The 23,053-nt window shown below is 40.2% G+C and overlaps 1 protein-coding gene across 3 annotated transcripts in view; it reads left to right on the forward strand.

Moving 5' to 3' along the window:
• Positions 1-23,053, forward strand: part of CDC40 (cell division cycle 40) — a 59,901-nt gene that overhangs the window by 10,557 nt on the left and 26,291 nt on the right. For all 3 annotated transcript variants that reach the window (XM_061623600.1, XM_061623599.1, XM_061623601.1), the window contains exons 2-5: positions 11,788-11,874; positions 14,685-14,814; positions 20,331-20,414; positions 22,080-22,219. In XM_061623600.1, coding sequence (XP_061479584.1) covers positions 11,824-11,874; positions 14,685-14,814; positions 20,331-20,414; positions 22,080-22,219 — 405 coding nt within the window. In that variant the 5' untranslated portion in view covers positions 11,788-11,823. The remainder of the gene's footprint in view (positions 1-11,787; positions 11,875-14,684; positions 14,815-20,330; positions 20,415-22,079; positions 22,220-23,053) is intronic.

A 23,053-nucleotide genomic window follows, 5' to 3' on the forward strand; every position in this document is an offset into this window, starting at 1 on the left:
CTATGTGGACCACCAAGTGCTGAAAGTGTGAGTGAACCAAAGGAACTCTCAATTCCCTCTCAAAGTGTCTTTGGGTCTCTGGGGGTGTATGGAGAAATAGTTAATCAGACTTCATAAAGGTAAGGTAAAGGTACTGCCTTCAAGTCAATTCCGACTTATGGCGACCCTATGAATAGGGTTTTCATGAGGCTGAGAGGTAGTGACTGGCCCAAGGTCACCCAGTGAGTTTCATGGCTATGTGGAGATTCGAACCCTGGTCTCCCAGGTCGTAGTCCAACACCTTAACCACTACACCACACTGGCTCTCTAAATCTACCCTTAAACCTGAGCTGAATATCTCTAATTCTGATTTTACACGTGAGAATGTTTCCGAAGGATTACAAATCATTAAGAGCAAATAATCTGCATATAAACTTAACAGATGTTCCTCCCTGCCCACTCTGACTCCCTTGATGCCCTCATTGTTTCGTAATCTGCTGGCTAGGAATTCTATGACCAGAGGAATAATAAAGGAGATATTGGGCAGCCTTGCTTGATACCTGTGTTTAATTTTTTTTTTAATCCTAGATTCTGTGCCGTTAAACCATATCATAGCTGTGGATTTTATATATATACATATATATATATATATATATATATATATATATATATATATATATATATATAATATATATATATATATATGTTTCAATACTGTATTAAAGTCAGGGTGAAATTGATATACATTTAATGAATTTACTGAAAACTTCCAATTAATGCTATCAAACGTTGGCAGTTCTTTTTACTGAAACTTCCGCTTCATACTTTGACAAGTTAACTCTGGTTGAATTGTAGTTATATCAAAGAAGCTAGGTGGTAGTGGAGCTGCTCACCCTTCTAGGTTTGATCAGATGTTTGTCTAGATTCACCTTTTCCTTGATTGAACCTACGTGCTGCTGCAAATAAATACTTTGTTTGGGCCATACCAATTGCGACCCAGTATAGTATCCCAAAACATGGTGGTTTGTTGTATTATGTAAACCCTGCCTTCCTCTCTCATATAAAACAAAGCTAGCTTTACAAAACAAAACATTGTATTAGTCAGCCACTACCATAAAAGCAACCAATTAAACAAAAGCTTCACATGAGCTTCAGGATTTATTTCAGTCAGCGCTGCATGTAGATATACTGATTCTTTAGGATCTTTGTTGTTGTTGTTATGTGCCTTCAAGTCAATTACGACTTATGGTAACCCTATGAATCAGCAACCGCCAAGAGCATCTGTCATGAACCACCCTGTTCAGATCTTGTAAGTTCAGGTCTGTGGCTTCCTTTATGGGATCAATCCATCTCTTGTTTGGTCTTCCTCTTTTTCTACTCCCTTCTGTTTGTCCCAGCATTATTATCTTTTCTAGTGAATCATGTCTTCTCATGATGTGTCCAAAGTATGATAACCTCAGTTTCATCATTTTAGCTTCTAGTGACAGTTCTGGTTTAATTTGTTCTAACACCCAATTATTTGTCTTTTTCGTAGTCCATGGTATGCGCAAAGCTCTCCTCCAGCACCACATTTCAAATGAGTTGATCTTTCTCTTATCCGCCTTTTTCACTGTCCAACTTTCACATCCATACATACAGATTGGGAATACCATGGCCTGAATGATCCTGTCTTTGGTGTTCAGTGATACATCTTTGCATTTGAGGACCTTTTCTAGTTCTCTCACAGCTGCCCTCCCCAGTCCTAGCCTTCTTCTGATTTCTTGACTATTGTCTCTGTTTTGGTTAATGACTGTGCTGAGGTATTGATAATCCTTGACAAGTTCAATGTCCTCATTGTCAACTTTAAAGCTACATAAATCTTCTGTTGACATTACTTTAGTCTTTTTGACATTCAGCTGTAGTCCTGCTTTTGTGCTTTCCTCTTTAACTTTCATCAGCATTCGTTTCAAATCATTACTGGTTTTTGCTAAGAGTATGGTATTGTCGGCATATCTTAAAGTATGTTTCTCCCTCCAATTTTCACATCTCCTTCATCTTGGTCCAATCCCGCTTTCCATATGATATGTTCTGCGTACAGATTAAACAAATAGGGTGATAAAATGCACCTCTGTCTCACACCCTTTCCGATGGGGAACCAATCGGTTTCTTCATATTCTGTCCTTACAGTAGCCTCTTGTCCAGAGTATAGGTTGCGCATCAGGACAATCAGATGCTGTGGCACCCCCTTTTCTTTAAAAGCATTCCATAGTTTTTCATGATCTACACAGTCAAAGGCTTTGCTGTAGTCTATAAAGCAGAGAGTGATTTTCTTCTGAAATTCCTTGCTCCGTTCTATTATCCAATGTATGTTTGCGATATGATCTCTGGTGCCTCTTCCCTTTCTAAATCCAGCTTGGACATCTGGCATTTCTCGCTCCATATATGGTAAGAGCCTTTGTTGTAGAATCTTGAGCATTACTTTACTTGCATGAGATATTAAGGCAAAAGTTCGGTAATTACTGCATTCCCTGGATCCCCTTTCTTTGGAATTTGGATATATATCAAACGCTTCCAGTCTGTGGGTCATTGTTTAGTTTTCCATATTTCTTGACAGATTTTTGTCAAAATTTTGACAGATTCAGTCTCAGTAGCTTGTAGCAACTCCATTGGTATGCCATCTATTCCTGGTGATTTGTTTCTTCCAAGTATTTTAAGAGCAGCTTTCACCTCGCATTCTAAAATTTCTGGTTCTTCATCATATGGTTCCTCCGTGAATGAATCTGTCATCCTGTCATCTCTTTTATAGAGTTCTTCAGTGTATTGCTTCCATCTTTTATTTCATCTCGGTCAGTCAGTGTGTTCCCCTGTTGATTATTCAACATCCCTACTTGTGGTTTAAATTTCCCTTTAATTCCCTAATCTTTTGGAATAGGGCTCTTGTTCTACCCTTTTTGTTGTCCTCTTCTATTTCTATACAATAACTATTGTAATAGTTTTCTTTGTCCCTGTGTAATAGTGATTGTATAGTTGCATTTAGGGTTCTGACCGTGTTTCTATCTCCTTTTGCTTTTGCTTTCCTTCTCTCTTTAACCATTTTAAGAGTTTCTTCAGTCATCCATTGAGGTCTTTCTCTCTTTTTAACTAGAGGTATTGTCTTTTTGCATTCTTCCCTGATAATGTCCCTGACTTCAGTCCATAGTTCTTCTGGTTCTTTGTCAACTAAGTTTAAAGCCTCAAACCTGTTCCTTATTTGATCTTTATATTCTTCTGGATGTTATTTAAATTGTATTTTGGCATTATGAGTGCTTTGTTGTAGGATCTTTAGGACTGAGATATTAGTTGTTGACGGGAGTGTAACTGTTAGCATTTTTTTGTTACAATAATACATTAGGACCCCGCTTTACAGTGCTTCGCTTTACGGCGGTCTCAGTTAGACACAATTAGACTGAAGCCCCACTCATAGGGCACTTGTTCCACTTTTACGGCGGTTTTCGGGTGTTGCACGCCATTCTATTCAATGAGTTCCGCTTTTCAGCGGTTTTTGCTTTTCGGCAGGGGTCCGCAGTGTACCGGGCCCGCCATATGAATGGGGCCCTACTGTAGATGAGTGGTGGAGACATCTTCTTCAATGGGTTTGCAAACATGGTTTTAAATGTAGAAATCTCTCTTTCTTTTTTTATAATGCAAATTATTACTTGCCAATTTGAAGGTGCATTAATATGACCAAAAGCTATTTGGAGTTTTCAGTTATACTTGTGTCTAGCTGCATAAACACTAAAGATAGCTTCTGCTATTGTTGTAGCAGTGATAATGTTCAGGCATTTAATCTGTTTGCATTAACCTCTGCACAGAAATGGAGATTTGCACTATAATTCTTTTTTGGTGTTGCGGGCAGAAAACTGGGGGATATAGAATTTCTTTCCTCCCCTCTTCAGTCGTATAATCCTCCCTCATTGTCCAGTGATATCCTTGTGCTGGGAAGAGGTGATCCTCCAATCCATTGCCTGGGTCCTGGAAGCCCTTGCCATCTCCAGGCACTTATGGATTCAGATGTGCTCATGAAGTGCTCCTAGGCACCTGCAAAGCTTCTGCATTCTCTCTCTTCTCCCCGCCCCCCAGCCCCAGCCCCAGCCAGACTTCTGAAGAGAGCAATCTTAGCTTTGAAAAGCACACAAGGTGAGAGAAGGGGAAGCTCTGTGAACTTTCTAATGCTAAGATCAGCAGCCAAGCAGAAGGTGGGAAAGTGCCCTGTAAAAATGTGTTGGGGGAGGGGGGGAGAGAGAGAGGCAGGCAGGCAGAAATGGATAAGGAGGGTCAGAGAGGAGCAATCTGACAGGGTAGGGGAAGAATGGAGCAACCGGATATGGAAGGAAGGGAAAGAGTGGGGTGTATATTGATGGTGCCCCCCCCAGCTTTGTGTGTATTTGTGTATTCTCTCTGTCTCTTTCTCTGGGTCTGGGTGTCTGTTGTTCTCTCCGGGTCTGTATGATTGAGGTAGTGGCTGACGCAGAGAGAAGGAGTATGCTTTCTGTGTCATGGGAGCTTTTTGACTGACCATACCCACCATAGCAACCATTTTGTGAAGGCCCCCCAACACTTTTTCAAATGCCCATAGGCCTAAAAAGGTTGGGGACTGCAGCCCTATTTTACCTGGATAATGACTTTTTCTGCAGAACCTAGATCCGTGCTTCATTCTTGAGATGAAGAACAAATAGGAACTCCATCAGAGTTAGGGGGAAATGAAGAGAAGAATCTGGGGGAGCTATCCCGATGGTGCAGTATTTTCAACTGCACAATAAAAGTATAGGGTATGGGGAGACATGCATTTCAGTGAACAGTAACAAAAATGAAGGCCTTTTAAAAATTACGTACATTTCACATGATTTTAATTATACAGAAAGTATTTTCATGTGAGTTATACTGGAAAGGAGAAAGGCCTTTCCTACATTGCCTCCCCTGTCACATTCATCTGCAATGAAATCTGTGAGAAGTTCTGGTGTATCCCACTAGGGAGACCATTTCATAGCATGGAACCGCTATGAAGAAACCTTTGAAGTCCTCACACCTATAAAGGATGAGACAGAGGAGGACTTCCTCTCACAATTCTAAGAGCATGGGGAGGTACATCTGGTAGAAAGCACTCCTTAGGCTACAGGGACCGATATCAGGTGTGGGGAACCTTTTGCCCTCCAGGTGTTGCTGAACTACAACTCCCATCATCTCTGGTCATTGGCCATGCTTGCTGGGGTGGTGGGAGTTGTAGTTAAGCAACTTCTGGAGGACCAAAGATGCCCCACACCTGACCTAAATTAGGTGACTACTAGCCATTTGGGTTAGGCCTGAACGCAAGTAGGTAGTCAGTGTAGGTGAGTCTCTGTAGGGCAGGGGTAGCCAGTCTTGTACCCTCCAGATGTTGTAGACTGTAGCTTCCATTAGCCTTAGTCAACATGGCCAATGGTCGGGTAATTAGAGTTGTAGTACAGCAACATCTGGAGAGCACCACATTGGCTACCTTTGCTGTAAGGAGACAAACAGCAGCATTCTGCAGTAGCTGCAGTTTCTGACTCACCTTCAAAGGCAATCCAGCGTACTCATGCAGTCATTTTCTCTTGACTGAACAATGCCTTCAAAGTGTTTTTATCTTTGAGAATTGTATAAAATGAAAGAAGACAAATCCAGCAGACAGCGCTTTCTAATTTTGCTTTTGCGATATTATTGTTTAATTAAACAGCTACAGTATATTCTTTGTGTTCTATAAATGCTGGATTGTTTTGTCAGCCTGTTTGGGTGTTTTGTCTGCGACTTTAAAATAACCCAATGTTTAGAAATGTGTGATACAAAAATGGGAAGAATTTGAAAAGCAATGAAATAGATATATGCATAAGATGCCCAAAGGGAACAATCTTGTAAAATAAGATAAATTTTAGGAGGTGTTATCCCCTGTACAAGACAGCTGGTATAGCACAGTGGGGAGCAGAGCCTGGCTGGGAGTCCAGAGTCTGTGAGTTCAAATCCCCACTCATGTCTCCTGGGTGTCAAGGGCCAGCTAAAGATCACTCCCACAGTGAGTGACTCGGGTTACATGCCCTGCCACCTGTGCAGCCGTGGGCAAGCTGCATAGCCCCAAGGAGCCCAGTTGCCCCCCAGCTGGCAGTTGCGGACAAGGAAGGGGCTGGCTTGTGCAGCTGTGGCAAGCTGAGCAGGCCCTAGCCAGCTGGGGAGGACTAGCCTCAGAGGGAGGCAGTGGTAAACCCCCTCTGAATACCGCTTACCATAAACACCCTATTCATAGGGTAGCCATAAGTCGGGATCGACTTGAAGGCAGTCCATTTCCATTTTCATCCGCTGTACATGCTAGTGACATAATGTCAAAAATAATGTATTGACAGACATCCACATTTGTGCTAATTTTCTTAGCTCTTCTGTTATTTGTTGCCGTCGTATTTGAAAATTTGGAATGTAGTATACCAAAATCCTACATAGTTATAGACTTTCTTTCTTCAAAGCAGTACCAAAGAGGTTGGTATTTTCAGAGACAGAATCCAGATGTACTCATTTGGATTAGTAGGAAGTCACTTGTACAAAAAAAATGATTTGCTTGATGAAAATTGTGAATACAGAGAGCCTTGTAAGTGAAAACTGGGTTAATACTACTGCGCTTCAATTTCAAAGACCTCAGGTTCAGAGAGAATGGTAAATCCTTTGTATGGTTTTGAAAATGTTTAGAAGTTGAGCTAACAGTACAGTAGAACCAGAATAGCTATAATTATCCTCGTGAGAATTGTTCATGTCACAGTCTGTTCTCTCAATAAAAGAATTTTAACAGGAAAGAGGAAGGAGATAAAAGAATGGATTTGTGATATTACAGCAAGGGTAGACTTTCGTATATTCACTTAGTTAAATATGAAGATGCTTGCTATTTATGAATCTGCATCAGTTACTGACAACTAGAATAGTTGTCTTGTTTCCTTAATAGCAAAAATGATCCTCACTGTTATCTAAGAATTAGTGTATTTCATTTTCATGTAGTAGAATTTTAGATACATCAAAATAGATTCTAATATATTTTTTAAAAGTGGCCTGGAATCCATAGCATAGAATTGAGAGAGGTGAGGGAATACCATAGTGATAAGAAAAATAGCACTTGTCAGATAATTGTACTACTCTTTGGTACAGTTCTATTGTGTGGCCTGTGAATAAATTAATTTCCCTTAGTATAACTGCTTCTGATTAGAGCATGGGGTATGAAGTGAAGGTTTGTGAATGTACCAGTAGCTATTATCATTCTAGGCAAATGAATTGGGAAGATCCTTCTAAAGAATTGGATCAAACAGTGAGTTGTTAGCACCACTGAAGCACAAACCATGGAATGTTGTGTGTACATCATTTTTAATAGGCAAAGTTAGTGAGACACACTTTTTTGGCTTGCAAGTCTTTAATTGTATTATGCAAAGTAACTCTCTGGATTGCTGATGTCTTCTATCCTTTGTAATCCTTTTATTAAAGGATCAAGAGAGGGCATACATTTGAACTTTTTTTAAGCACTAGTAGTAAATTGAGGAATATAGCTAGCTTTCGTTACCCTGTTGAAAAGGTTATTCAAATAGTTTTAAATAGACACTCCCTAATCTTGCCGTTTTCAACTGTGGAGACTTGTGCTTAAGCCTCTGTAAAGTTTAACATTTGAAAGCAAATTCCTTATGAGGAGTTCTTTGAACACTACCAGTTTCAGCAACAATATATAAAGTGTAATCCTCTGTGTAGAAAAAGTCATTATTGCCTTCTGTAGTTGGAGAGCTATACAAAAATGCTGATCCACTGTAAGATTCCAGGCTACCTATCTTTCCCTCTGTCCCCTGGGCGGAGGGGGAAAACTTTGGCCATCCAGCTCACAGCTTCTCCTCCATCGTTCCTGTCCCCTCTGCCTTTACCTTGAAGTGGCTTTTTGCAAGCTGCTGGCGTTTCTTCCTCCTGCTGCATTTTCATGCTGGACTAGGAGAATTTCCTCACTTAGCATGTGAGGAAACTGAGCTGCCAGTGGAGGAGCAAATAACTTATTTTCTCTCTTTGTAGCTTGCTTTCATTATCTGGTAGACTAGGAGAACGAAAAAGCTATTATTCCCACCCAGCACAGGAGGAAAGCTGAAAGAAAGGGAAGTATAGCCTGTATGAGAAACTGCGGATTAAGGGAGAGGAAAGTGTGGGAAGGCCCTGCTCGCTACCGGTATGTGGTCCTTCGACCACTTCCCCTAGGAGAAGGCACCCCTCCCACTTTTAAAGCCCCCCCATCTCTTTTCCTATGCAAACGTAACACCTCAGCATGATTTGTTTTCTTTAACTGATTGTGTTACATCTCAATCCTGAAGCATAGTCTAAAGTCATAGTAAGATTGAAGTGGATTTTCAAACCATTATTTTCATTAACTATAGAGGTAAACATAGATTGTATCAAGCAAATCATGGTTTCCCCACCTTTTTGCTTGCAAGGCGACAAGCAGCTTTTTCTGGGATCCGTTGGTGACAGAACTTAGCTCAGCAAGTTAAATCATGATCTCTCTGTGCATTCTGTATCTTAGCCAGAATTAAAGTTGAGAATTATATCTCCAGTGGCCCTTAACATCTACAGTTGGAACTGCATCATATACTTCATACAGTTTGTCAAAAACAGCACAGTAGTCAACTTGTGCTTCTTCTCATCAGTTGTAAGTGCAGGCCTGATGGTTCTTTCCACTGATGCTCCAGGCCCTAATCTAACAGGATTTTCTCAATTTGTGGTATGTTTGTTCACTTCTACATCTGAGTTGCATATTTAGTTGTTGGTTTCTACAGGTTAAGAAATACGTTGACAGTTGGAAAGGATATAGAGAAAACTTACAGACAAAGGCAGGTCCTACGAGGAAACCTAAAAGCATGTTAAGACTGGAGAAAAAGTCTGCATCCAGAAAGCTATTGTCTTGCTCAACATTGTGTGTGTGTGTGTGTGTATGTGTGTGCATAGTGGACTGCAGATCCTCATGCTTTATATTTCAAACAGCTTTTGATACTTCTCTGAATTTTAAAAGCAGGTTGCCATGCAGGGAACTTTTCTCCAGAGTGCTGCTGTGCACGTGGAAATAGCCATGCAATTCTGTAGATTGTGTGCCAGAAGACACTGGCCAGGATCCAAATGAGCACACAACTAGTCTCGTGACTTTTAGACTAACTTTCCTAGCATTACCACCTTTGTTACATGGGAAACTGTTCCTCTTTGAATCCTAACCATTACTATATCATTTAAAACAGCCTTTCCCAACCTTTGGGTTCCCAGATGTTTTTGGACTACAAATCCCATCAGCCCCAGCCAGCATTGCCAATGGTCAGGAATGATGGGAATTGTCATCCAGCAACATCTGGGGAGCCAAAGGTTGAGAAAAGTTGCTCCAAAAGACCAGTAGGTGCTTTATGTTAACAATGTTCAAAAGAATCTCAAAGAAGAAGGGGCATTTATTAACCCATCTGTTGAAGACAAGGGCGTGCTATCATGGAAGAAAATAATTCTTTTCAGCAACATTTCCTTGTACCATATCGAGTGCTATTCCTGAGGGCACAGGGAGGAGGTAGTGAACAGTTTCCATGCGCAAGCGGAACATTCCATGCCTTGCTTTGGATCCTAATGATTTTGAACTACTGGGAAATTTAATGTTTATAAGAATATCCTAGTTGATAAGAACAGTTCAGCAACTGAGAAAGCTGCTCCAGGTGACTTTGGTGGCTTTCAAGAAAAAATAGGTTGTATAGGCAATTGTCATTAATGCTTTAGTTATAGACCATCAAGCCTTAGGGAATGAGTTGGAGTAGCATATGCTGAAATTAAACAGAGTAACCTAGTCACATGAAACAGACATATACTGGTATATCGTTGCTAGTGACATGGTAGCTTAGTGACATGGAAATAATCAATTTTTCTTTTTAAAAGTTATGAGCATGTTGATCAGTTTACCATTATAACCGTTGTCCATAGATTTCATTGGACAATATTACTGTGTTTTGTGATTCCACTGATGCAACAACATTCCTATGAACATCATAGTTACTTTCTAAACAAATAAACAAATCTGTCAAGAAATTGAATCCATCTTGAACAAATTATGAAACAAAAATAAAATCAGCAATCTGAGGAATTGCTAGTCCAAACAATGCCTGTTTTAATATTGTAGCATCATTGTCAGTGCTGTATTCTGTAATTAACCTGTTGTTTCCTATTGGCAAACACAAATTTTCGGTATTGGAGTGCTGGGATATCTGGAGGAAGTGGGTGGGAGGGAGTAACGTGGTAACAAATATCAATCTTTAAATAAAATGTTAGTAATGACAAAAACAGGCATTATGTCATTTGTGTTGAGAAATATGTAGTTCTCAAAATGAGTAAACTATCCTAGGAAAATGTAAAAGATATGTCTTCATATTGCATACTTGAACAGTCTGGCAGCTGCTTCCCCTCCCCCCCAATGTTTTCATTGTATGGTTGAAGGTGCTGATTCTGTAATCAGAAGGTGGTAAATGTTCACAATTTTGTATTGTTTGTCTTTTATATTGATATATAGAATAAATAGATTGTAAGTTGTTGGAGAACAAAACCTTGAGATGGGCAACTAGGCATTGGAAGTCCTTTGGTATCCCTTCATATGTGAAGCACGTATGCCCCTGATAAAGCCCTCCACACTCATTCTTGTGTATTAGTTTAGTAATATAAATTTAGTTCAGGCAGCAGTATGAAGAAATGAACAGTTACGTGCTGTCAATACAGTCATTTGGGATGGCTGTACTCACTGATCACAGTTTCCAAAATCTGTCAGTAGCTCTGACGTTATCTCTGATAACAGTACATTTCAATGTGAACGCTGAAGTTACTAAATAATACTTTACCTGAAAGAACCTCAGGAAGTCCACTGAATTTGATACAGCATCCAGAGAATCTCACATTATTATTATTATTATTATTACTATTACTACTACTACTACTACTACTTAAACTTATGGCTGAGAAGCTGAAGGATGTAGGAAATCCTCATGAAATCTACAAAGCCAGAAAGAGACTGCAATAGTCAGTGGTGTGGCTTCAGTAGTTTTATAGTTCATTGCCTTTCTTGATGGTTAGATGAAGCAGAAAAAAATTATACAAACTAAGGAAATGCATGTAAATTTGCATAATATATAGATACACTGGATTCTGCAACCTTAGTGCAAAATCCTGATTATTTTTGCTCACCACTCTGAAAGGAAGCTGTTTTCATTGTGAAGACAATGGTTTTGTTGCCTCAAGTACAGGAAACTCCTTTGTCAAGTGTCCATTTGGCTTTTGGAGGAGCTGACTGATGCTGGAGGAACAGCGCATGCAAGACTGGGGATCAAGCTGACTGACTTGGCTATTATCTGGCTATGGTGACAACTACAATAAGCCTAGAAGAGTTAGCTGCATCAATGAATAGCTGTCTGTGTGGTTAATATCCTTTTTTCATGGACATTTATCTCTGCACTAACCAGAGCATGTGAGCATTTGCCCTGTTGGGGCAGATTAAGAATTTGTCCAAGGGGCAACCTTCATGGCTGGTTTTGTATTACAGTACTAAATGGGAGCCAGGTGGAGCTGTTTTGCTAAAAATGGTAACCATGTTGTGTGTGGGTAAATGGACACTTCCTCCATCTGGACGTACCATAAACATTCTCTGAACGTTTTCTTGGACTAAGTTCTATAGCTTTGGGGACAGGGGAGCAATTTCATTTAAATTTTAATACTGATGATGTGACATCAGAGAAGGGTGTCAGTTAAAATACTGTTGAATTTTTCTAGGAAGATGTGGAAACAGGGGTTCACCTTGATCCAACTATGAAGGAAGTTCAGTACAACCCAACCTATGACACCATGTTTGCACCTGAGGTAAGCTAACTAGGTTTTTTTTAAAAAACAAACCAACCCACAGTTTGTATTAACATTAGCTGAAATTGTTCAAAGGGTTTTCTGAAAAGAAGCACCTGTGAATTATTAAATCCTGTGTTAAAAGTGTTTTTTAAAAATAAAGACTCCTTTTGTTTTTAAATATGAGTAATACTAAATTCTACCAAATATTTCTGTAAACCTTGGTCCGAGGCTAAGCAAACTTGTCTTTCGTTTGTATCTGTATAGTACACTTCACGTTACATCAACATATGTAATAAAAAAATAATTAAACCCTTAAAGAGTTTAAACTATGACATTGATAATCCCTTCTCATAATAAAGCAATAATTTGTGCAACCAAAAACAAAAAATAGCAGGGCAGTGGATCTGTATAATAAAAAAATCAAATGTAGGATATCCTTATGAACATTTAATTATTTTTTTCATTTCTATAACGAGGCTACTTAAAGCTGAAAATAGGTATATTCATCATCATGGGTTTGCACACTCAACATAAATGTCCTGGAGTGTTCAAAATACTTTGGATATATCATTTTTAGACTGGGGCATAATACACAAGATGAATCAAAGAGAACCATGAATTTACTCATAGTTTATAATCTCATTTAGCCAGGGGTTATGTTTCTCTCCCATTTATGGAATGACACAGTTGGTGAGTATACTACAGCTGGCCTTTTTCCCTCTCCAATGAAATTTCAGATATGTATACTTAAGGGGAAGCCAAGGTAAAATTCTGAAGGATTCATGGTCTGATTCATAAGTAGATAGCCATATGAAATTCAAGATATCTCTACTGAATCCTTGAATAATTCATATGCTTCATGATTTGGCGGATAGGAGGGTCACTCGTACGGTAACACAAATAATGGCTGCTGTGTCAGATATGTACACTAAAATTTTGAACACTGATCTGACTGCATATAAAATCTGTGAACTATGGTTTTGCATGTTATTTGTCAGTGCAAGGATTTCTACTTGTGCAATGGAGTGTGCCCCCTCTTTGCAGACACCCTGTTCTGGGGGTTGCCCCAATCCTCCAGAGCAGATTTGGAGAGGGTGCAGGGAGAAGAGGGGGGAGTTGTGCAAGTGTAGTACAAGTAGAAATTGTTACGCTAATGGAATGAGTGCACTGGATACCACCTTCTGAATTTTCAGTTTCAAAAATATAATATGTTTATCATATTCTAGATTAGCAATGTTTATCAAATGACCAGCAACTGAGAATGTTGTTGTTGTTGTTATATGCTTTCAAGTCGATTATGACTTACGCCAACCCTATGCATCAGCAACCTCCAATAGCAAACTGAGAATATAGAAACCATTATACTCATTTTCTTTATTGAAATCCACAAACCCTAAAAAGAAATAAGCTGCATAATAAAACTAACTGAAGTACAGGGGAGGGGAAAAGTTGGATAATAATCTCTACTATATATAAAAGCTGTCGAATAACTGGACTATAAAAACAATTTAATCTTGAAATTGAATATTCCTTGTGGAAAAACACCTCTGGGGAAAAGGCAACCAGTATAAAAATAAAATATAGTTTTAATAGATGCAGCTGTCAAGATCTTGAAATTGTGGCTGTCCAAAGCTGTAAGTTATTTTTGTAAGCTTGAGGCAGTTTTCCTAGGTATAACCAATCAGTAACAGTAGTCTGCATTCCCCATGACAAAACTAATCTGTAACATGTGTACTAATTGTTAATGTGTACGCAAATTTTCTGTGTTGTTTAATAAAACAGTCACAATGTAGGTATAAATCCTGCTTGTGAAGTTTCATCTTGTATTAAAAGCATAAGAGTGTTAGGGAATGCTTCAATAAATAGAAATGAGTTTGAGTTTGATGTCTCTCGAGGGTTCAGGAGGAGCAAATAATGCATGGAAGAAATCTTATTAAATTCAGCAATTGTGGCACAAGATTACTTTCCTGGGGGTTGCAGACTCATTCATTACTTAAATCTTTAGGTTCTTTGTGGGTTATGCTGCACATGACGTTAGTTTATGAGCAGCCAGGCCTAGTGCAAGCAGTTGGAGAGGACAGGTGTTGCCCAAGGACCCCAGGGCTCAGAAGGGCTCCCACAGGCTCTGCCCTGCTGCACTACACTGCCTACCAGGGCCCTGGAGCTGTTTCAGCATTGAATGGTCACTTTTGAATGAGTGATGGTCAGCTTCCATACACAGTGGCTGTTCACTGTGTTTAATTACCCAAAATGCACTAGCCGCTCAATTCTGTTTTGCTGCACGCACACAAATATGGAATCCACTGAATCTTGCATCTTTTCAGTGCACATACATAAAATTGATTTGTATGCAATCTTTACCCATGAAGGGGTAAAAAAATAGAGAGAGCTGGTATGGCAACTCACAGTGGACAGCCAGCATTGTGTTGTCATTGGAGCAGTTTCCTCCAACCTCCTGTCTTCCCGGTGTTTTGGATACAGCTCCCATCATTCCTGACCATTGACCATACTTCCTGGGATGGAAATTCCTGATGGGAATTGTAGTCCAAAACGGACCTAGGCTGAAATGCCCACCTAGTTGTGAAGCTCATTGAGTAAACTTTAGCCAGTCAGTCACTGTCTGTAACCTACATCTCAGGGTTGTACGGTTAAATTGGCTGGGAAGAGAACTACTTCTATTGCCCTGACCTCCTTAGAGGAAGAGCAAGAGGAAAATGTTATAAATACATGGATGCACATATATATGTAAGTAAAGTATCGTGTATGAAGCAGCCTTTAATGACTGTCCGGTGGACATCCTTGTAGTTATTATATTATTTTTAATGCAGTTTGGGCCAGTGAATCCATTTAGGACTCAGCAGATGGCTGCACCTAGGAATATGCTTTCTGGATATACAGAACCAGCACACATTAATGATTTCATGTTTGAACAACAAAGAAGAACATTTGCAACCTATGGTAAAGTATATTTCTCTCATAATCCTTTAACTATCTGGAATCTGCCATATTTGACTGTGGTTAGCATGCTCTGATATAGTTCCAACTTGTTCCAAAACTTGTAAATGTACCTCCTCGTTTGTCCTAAAAGCTAATTCAGATGCTTTAAAAAATTATCTGATTAGGAGTGTAACGTCCTCATGTTACATCCTATTTAAGGCCCAGAGCTTGGAAAAGTTACTTTTTTAAAAACTACAACTGGATTGGGCTGATGGGAGTTGTAGTTCAAAAAAGTAACTTTTCCAAGCTCTGTTAAGGCCATTGGTCTTTATTCATGGTGATTACACAGTCAATTGCCACTTGAGGCCTTGTTTTTCTATTAGGAGACCGGGAGGCAGCACATGCCATATACATATTCCACCAAAACTGTGAGTAAATACAAAGCATATAGCTTTAAATAACCATGTCTTCAGTATTTTCAGTCACTTTCTTACTTACTAACATTTTTGAAATCTGAATTAATTACATGAACTCTGAAACAGGAGATCATTATTTGGCATACGTTACTGCTAGAAATGTACTTGAGTCTATAAGACATCTGAAGCATCCCTTAATTATTAGTGTTAAAGTATGCCACAACTATTAAGTTGTAAGGGAGAGGATGGTAACTTGAAAGCACCATTGAGGTTGAACTACTGTTGCCCCAATACGTGCATCATGGTGAGAAAAATGTTTTAGCTGTCTTTTACTTTCCTACAATAACTAAATAAATACAGAGCCTACTGTATTTGTAAGACATGCTGCGAGACTCTTGTCTCTTCAGAAGTTGCGTTGATTCCTAGAACCATTAGCACAGTCTCTCCTCTGCTGGTTCCCCAGGAAACTGCTAAGTTACCTAGGAGTATAGTTGCCCTGTCTGTTCTAACTGTGAGTACTGCTAGAGAAAGTGCAGCAGCACTGTTGTTAATTCAAGTGGTAGTTATATCATGAAGAGTGCGGTGCTTCTAGCTATATTTTCTCAGTTTTGTATTAATGATTACCTTCCTGACATCCTCAAACACCTTTTTAAAAAATGAAGCCTACTTATAAGAGCTTGAAGGAAGTGGCAACCATGGTATTTCACCATTTAATAGCCCTGGAATTTATTTTGTAGGTGCCCTCTGTGAAAAGATAAGTGGATAGGATTTTTACATCAACAGAAGTAGTAAACACAAGGGCACCTGCTCTGGGAAGAACATCTAGACTGAAATATGTAAAGACACCTGTATCCATTCCATGAGCTTGTGTTTCTGCTTAAGCAATCATATATGGTAGACAGTCAGCTGATTGTGGTATGTAAAGGGGACAAACAGCTGCAAAAAGGGCAAGAAAATGGCTATATTTTTTTCTTTGGAGAAGGCTTTAGCACATGTTTGCATGCAGAAAGTCCCAGGTACAATTTCCAGCATTTCCTGATAGTGTGAGGACATTTGTCTGAAACCACAGCTAGTTAGTGTAGCTAATACTGAGCTAGACAAGACCTATTTCATTTATTTTGACAATTTACATTCTACTTAATTACAGTTGTCTCTAAGCATTGTACAAGTAACAGTAAAATAAAGCTAAAAATCAGTTAAAACTATAAAATCAGAATACAATTAAATTGTCTGCTGAAATAATAAAAAAGTCTTCTGTAGGTGCTGGAAGTTGAACAGGGAGAGAGCCTGTTTAACCTCAACTTGAAGGGAATTCCACAAAATTGGGCCCAGAATACTGAACAGACAGCTCCTGGTGGATATGAGCCATGAACCCAAGTCATGAGAGACCGCTAATAGTGACTTCCCCAAAGACCTCATTGGTCAGGCAAGGATATAATGAGTCAGATAGTCCTTCAGTTATCCTGGCCCCACATTGTTAAAGGCCATGTAAATTAATGCAAGAACCTTGAAACCTGTCCTGGTAACATATGGACAGCCAGTATAAGCTTTTAATCACCAGAGTTGCATGCAGCCAATAGTCTTATCTGCATTGATAGCCTAGCCATAGCTTTTTATACCTGCTGGAGCCTCCAGACTAGGCCCAAGGGTAGCCTTAGTTTGACTTGGTATAAGGCAGCTTCTTATAGCCTGCAGGCAACTATTATTAAGCAGTATAAGCTTTACAAATAACCTCAAAGCCATTGAAGTAGAGGGAATGGATAGCAATATGTCCAGAAGTTTTGTATCTCCCACCCGCATATACTGTTTTGCTCAAAAGAAAGCCCATTATTTACTATTGCAACATCCATATATATATCCATATATAATTGTGATTAACCAAACAGAGGTTTTTATTATATTAACAAAACGTTTCAGCTTCTGCCTTCATCAGCTGCCAACATACAAATGCTGTTACCAAGGTGGCAGTTATAGAGCTTTGAGGATGGAATGCTCAGAGGGGCTTCATTTGCAGAAGCTAAGTGATGCTGGTACTGTCCTCCAGGTTCAGGCCACATGGTGCCAATGTGTCCAGAGAGTAAATCCAAAAGTTCTCCCTTTTGGTCAATGCTGCTGGATCTGCTGGCATCTCTATCGCTGTAATGGAAAAGTCCAACAGGCTGTGACCCTCGATGTTAAAATGCTTTGCAACTGGTTGCTCCACTTTTTTGGTCAAAATTGCCAACTTGTGGTTCCTGAAGCGCGTGCATAGGTCAGTTGTATATATATATTGGTATGCTGTAAGGGTACCTTATAAGAAAAATACTTTGCTTTCCTATTGCATTCATGACATGGTGAGAAATTTCTCTCTGCATAACCACAATAAAATAATTTCCCAAATACTAGGTTGTAGAGAGGACATCTTGTCTGTCTCCAAGATGCAAGCTTCTGTGCACAGGAATGTGCTTCATGCCTGAAATGTTGCTAGCATAAGACAAAGGCATCATTGTTCAATTACATCAGGCTAATAAAATAAACTAGGGTGTTGGCAGCAAGAGACAGCAGGAACTAATAAATTTAATTCATCCAGATCCTAGGCTGTCTTCCAGGCCCATCTTAGCACTCCACAATTACAGTGCTTGTAGCTGGTCATACTGACATAGTGCACCAAGGATTATTGTCAGAGAAGCAAAAAAGAACCAACCCTCTATCTTTTCATAACTCTTGTATTTTGTTGTGTTTTTCATATATGTACATTAATAAATAAATAATAAAATACATTATGTTTCAACCTAGAAAGAGTGATAATATACTTGACATTATTCACTCAGATAGAACTCTTTGGTACCACTTGAAGGATGGCCACACCCTGTTATACTTGCTGAGCTGGAGCTGTTGACATCCTTTGTGTTTAGGAAGGTAGCCAGTCATTTAGTTTGATAACAGGTAGCAGAGGAACACTTTATTATCAGGAGTTCTACGGAAAGAGAGCGATACCTGGGAGCCTGAGGGAGACGATTGTTCTCTTTCCATAACTCTGACTAATAATGATTTCTCTACTACCAGCAAGCAAAGTTCCTACCAGCTGCATGATTGGAGTGAGTGTCATGCTGTCAATGGATTGTTCTACCCTGGCCTTGATCTTTACCCAAATAGACAATCTCCATGGTTCCATTTGGAAAGGAACCATTCAGATGTCTTCTGTCAGCGTGTATGCTGGCCAGTGTTGCAGCAGACGATTCCACATTGCACTGATAACATTAATAGACTGAATGTCACAGCAACAAATTATATTTATTAGCAGCCACGTGCTTGTGTGGACCGCATCACTGTCCCTGACTGTTTATGTTAAATTGGGAAGGAAGAAAAGGGTCCTTGTTGCTTAGTCTTGTAGCTTTTTTGGACAGCGTGTTTAGATAGCTTGCCTTTTGGTTGTAACCTCCCAAAGGCAATTTAATGCATGTGTCTTCACCGCAGCTGAGGCAGTTCTGTTGCCACTGAGAAGGTGGGGAGGAGAAAGTAGTGCAGTCCCACGAATGTGTATTAAAAAAAAGAAGAAGATTAAATTGAGTCAGTGTTCATCTTTAACTTTATTCAGGTTCACATCTCAGTGGCTGGGATAGGTGAACTGCATGCAGGCATGTTTATTTGTAATTTGGGGGGGGGATTAAGCAGAAAGTTTGAAGTTGGGACCAATAGCATAAAAAGGGGTCTGTTTTCAAACAGCAGGTTTTTCGTTACAGCTGCATTTGGAAGTCTCTGTCAGAAAGAAAGATAGGAATCTCTTTCACATTCTCAGCATAAAGTAAGAGTTGTTCAAAGTCCTTTTCATAAGGAAAAGATGCTGAACGAAATGCAGTCTGGCTATAGAAAACACAGCTCCTGCTGAAGATTAAAGATCGCCCAGTGGCTCCATTCATGATCACTTGGTTTGAGGGAGCAAACAAATAGTCCCGGAGTTGGCATTAATACAGTGGGAGGACAAATAGCCTGCTATATTGATTCTGACATGCATCCAAATTAGCATTTCTGCCTTATTTAAAGAGAAACTGTGAAGTTGAGTCCACTGGAAAATTGGTTCATTTGCATCATGCAAAGACCTCACTCCAAGTAAAACTAGGTTCCATAATGCTCATAATGGAATTCTCATCAGTATCGTAAAATGTAAATGATTCCTATGACCTTTGCAATGGTCAGCCCTGCAAATAGTTGATGAAAGCCTACCCGACCAGCTAGGTTTTGATAGTGGTCCAGACTCTGGGTCGGAGTGGTGAGTTGCTACTTTCGTTAGGCAAGCCGATTTCAACCTGTAACTATTATACAGGGTAGGTGTTTAAGTTGACATCTTTGCTATGTTTATTCAGTTAATTATAATTGTACCCTGCCTTTTAACTTGATCAATAAGCTTGTTAATATCTGTCACTTTGAGTCAGAGTACTGTACGTTTGGGGTATGTAGTGCCCGGTTTCTATGAACAACATAGCATTAGCTTTCATTGCCTGTAACAGATTCAAGAACAGTTTGTTACTTTCAGCTTTGAAGAAGAGACTGGAAATCTTGTTTAAATGGTTCATGTTTGCTGAAAGCAAAGTATTACTGTCTTCTCTAGTAGATAATCCATGACTAGTAGCTATCACATTACTATACTGGCACTACTAATAGATGCTTTTGGTTGAGGCTTGCCCCATCACCAAAGTCATTATTGGCCTGCCTTCTGTCCTTATTTGAATTAAGACTGCTATACTGTGAATCTATTCTCATGTACCTGCTAGGGGCAGGGGTTGCTAGCATGGCAGTTGCAAGCGCACATGTGCCCACAGAGACCTTCTCTGGCACCCACAGCCCCCTCCCCAAAATTAAGTTTGAAAGAAGTGTTGTGTTGTAGCCCAGATTTGAACAAGATGTAAAGCCAAACCACAACTTAGCTCAGTGCAGCAGCAAAATGCCCAGGAAGGAACAAAGCAGCCACAATCTCCTCTGCATGAGGCACCATGCTCTGGGCTGTGGTTTGGTTTAACTGTGATGGATGTGTCCTGGGATAAAGGTGTTCTAAGTGTCAGTGGCCAAAACTGGAGATTTGGCAATAAAAATATTCCACAAGAAAAGAGTCTAATATACTATAGTTTTCTCCTCCTTCCACAGGATATGCCTTGGATCCCTCAATAGATAATTATGAAGTTTCTACTAAGTATATTGGTTCTGTTGAAGAAGCTGAAAAGAATCAAGGTAAATATTTTTAAAATAGTTATATATGTGTGTCATAAAAAGTTTCTACTTTCAAAAAGTAGCGTCTACACTAACGAAACTGTTGTATGAAACATTTTGAAATGAATTGTGTCTTTCTAATGAATGAAGAAGCACCTTGCTGTGCTTAAGTAGTGAGGTGCTTTTAAGCAACCAATGTTTGAGAATGCAGAGGGACTTCTTCTGGAACACAGCAGGAGGTAGTGCATAGCAGGGTGTAAAAAAGCGCATTGTGTGTAGTGCCGCGTGCCATGGTTGTCACGCAACATATCATAGGTGCAGTTTCTGCCAAAACTGTGGAACTCTACTGGCAATGTCGGAGCCCTGCCACTGCTGGGTGAGATGAATTGCACCATGAGCCGGCCTTGACAGGGCTTGTTGTCAGAAGAGGACAGGCTTTGCCTGTAGCAGCACCCTTGAAAACATTGGCAAGGTATAACTGCCAGGATAGCTTCACCTCTCCCCTCATTTCCTCACATCCCTTTCCCAAAAAGTTTGCCCATGAAAGTATTTCATGCACTAGCATTGCCTACCCCAATCTAGTGCCCTCTGAATGTTTTGGACTAGGACAAAACCTCCTACTAGTCTTGCCTCACTCATATACCAATGAGCCATTTAGACCCCTTTACAGAGGGAAATTTTGGGCACCTTTTTCTGTCTAATATACAAGAATTTATAGCAATTCTAGTTCCATGATGAGCTTTTCCCACTAAAAATATGGTGGCTTAAAGCAAATGTTAGGGCAGTATTCAACTAAACTCTTGTGCTAGTAGAACAACTTCAACTAGCGCAAGGAGTTTTTCCCTCCCTCTCCTCTCCCCGCTCATGCCCCACACTGTCTCTAAATCTGTTCTGGAGTGTTGGGAGAAAACCCAGAACAGATTTAGGAGGCACGTGACAGGAGGAGAGGGAAGAATACTCTATTGCGCAAGGAAAAAATCCTTGTGCTGATAGAACATTCGCCGTAGCACTGTGTTGAATACAACCCAAAGAGTCCATCTTCCCTGAAATTGGTATCTTGGTAGAATATGTATACTATTGTTTAACTAGCGGAATGCCCTCCAAATTGTGTAAATGTGTAGGGAAATTGGCTATAAAGATAAACTGGTGGGTGAGCCTTGCCATGTCTTCCCTGCTGATTTCACTTCTTTTCTTTTCTTTAGCCCCTGCTTCCTAACTCTCTACATCCTTTTGGACCTTACCTCTGTCCACTGCCTCATCTACAGCCTCACCTCAGGCCTCTGCCACTTCCCCATTTTCCTTCAGACCTAATCAGATGCATCCCCTCTAAGATCTGCATCTTGGACGTTCCTTCATTGGAGAGTGCAAAGGGGAGAGGATAGGTCAATCCCCGATGAAGGCACAACTCTCCAATCATGCTAACAAAGAATTGTGCATAGAGAGCTGATTGGTGGTGATTTCACAGCTACTGTTCATTCTGCATGGGGTGCTTGTTTGTCATTGGATAGAGTATTTGAAGATGTATGTCCAAGGGCAAAACACACACACACAGCACAGCTTCCCCTGACTCATTATACTCCTGTCTCTGTTTTCTGGCAGCACTGAAATGAAGAAGTTTGGAATGTAGAAGAATACATTGTCATTCTTAAAGTGAATCTAGACATAACCTTCTGTTACTGCCTATAGGTTTAACTGTGTTTGAAACGGGACAAAAGAAAACTGAGAAACGGAAGAAATTCAAAGAGAATGATGCTTCTAACATTGATGGCTTCCTGGGGCCATGGGCAAAATACGTTGATGAAAAGGATGTTGCAAAACCTTCAGAAGTGAGCATCCCTTTTTTCCCCCTTCCAAGTATACTAGTAGTAATAAGCCATAATATGCAATCTGGGATCCCAAAAGCCCCATGTGTATTCATGAGGCAGTTCTCCACTCATGCAACTGGGTTTCTCATTTTCCCCTCTAGCTGCAGCTCTTTGTATTGCACTGAATGCTGCTCTGAGAGTCCCCTGATCTTCAGGTGTCTTGGAAGGCACACAGAGGGCTGCAGTGGGAAACCTCTTGAAAAGTCCCATTGTCAGAATTAGAATAGGTTCATTTGCCTAAATCATGGGTGGGCAACATTCGTGAAGGGGAAAATGATCAGAGCTGCATGCCAGTGGCGAGCAGGGGCTGGAGCCAGTAGTCGGTGGGTCCAAAGCCAGGGGTGGGGTGGGGCAGAGTTAATGGAGAGCTTGGACACCATGTTGGGCTGAATTCTTTCCTTCATCATCTATTCATTCTCCTTATATAGAAACACACAGTGCAACTAAGTTTATAGCACTCTGCTTTTCCCCCTTGTCCATTTGTGTACCACTATTTCTCACCTTGAAGCAACAGCAAAATTGACCCTCTCTGTCGGTTGTTGATCACCCCAGCAAAATCCCCAGCTCCCTCTTTCTTAGTATTTTCTCAGAAGGTTCTGTGGCAGTTTTTTTCCCCTCAGCCCACCTCGGTTCCCAACTAGATCAGTCTACTGCCATCACGAGAATAAGCCATGAGGCAGGGTGCCCAGTTGCCCATGCAAGTCTGGAGATCCAACCGCAGAGCTTGGCAGCTAGAGTTGTGTCCTTTGGAATGATTTTCTGGGCACCGCATTCTTTGAGTGAGCCTCTGAGCTC

This window comes from Rhineura floridana, chromosome 4 (assembly GCF_030035675.1).
Source record: "Rhineura floridana isolate rRhiFlo1 chromosome 4, rRhiFlo1.hap2, whole genome shotgun sequence".
NCBI lineage: Eukaryota > Metazoa > Chordata > Lepidosauria > Squamata > Rhineuridae > Rhineura > Rhineura floridana.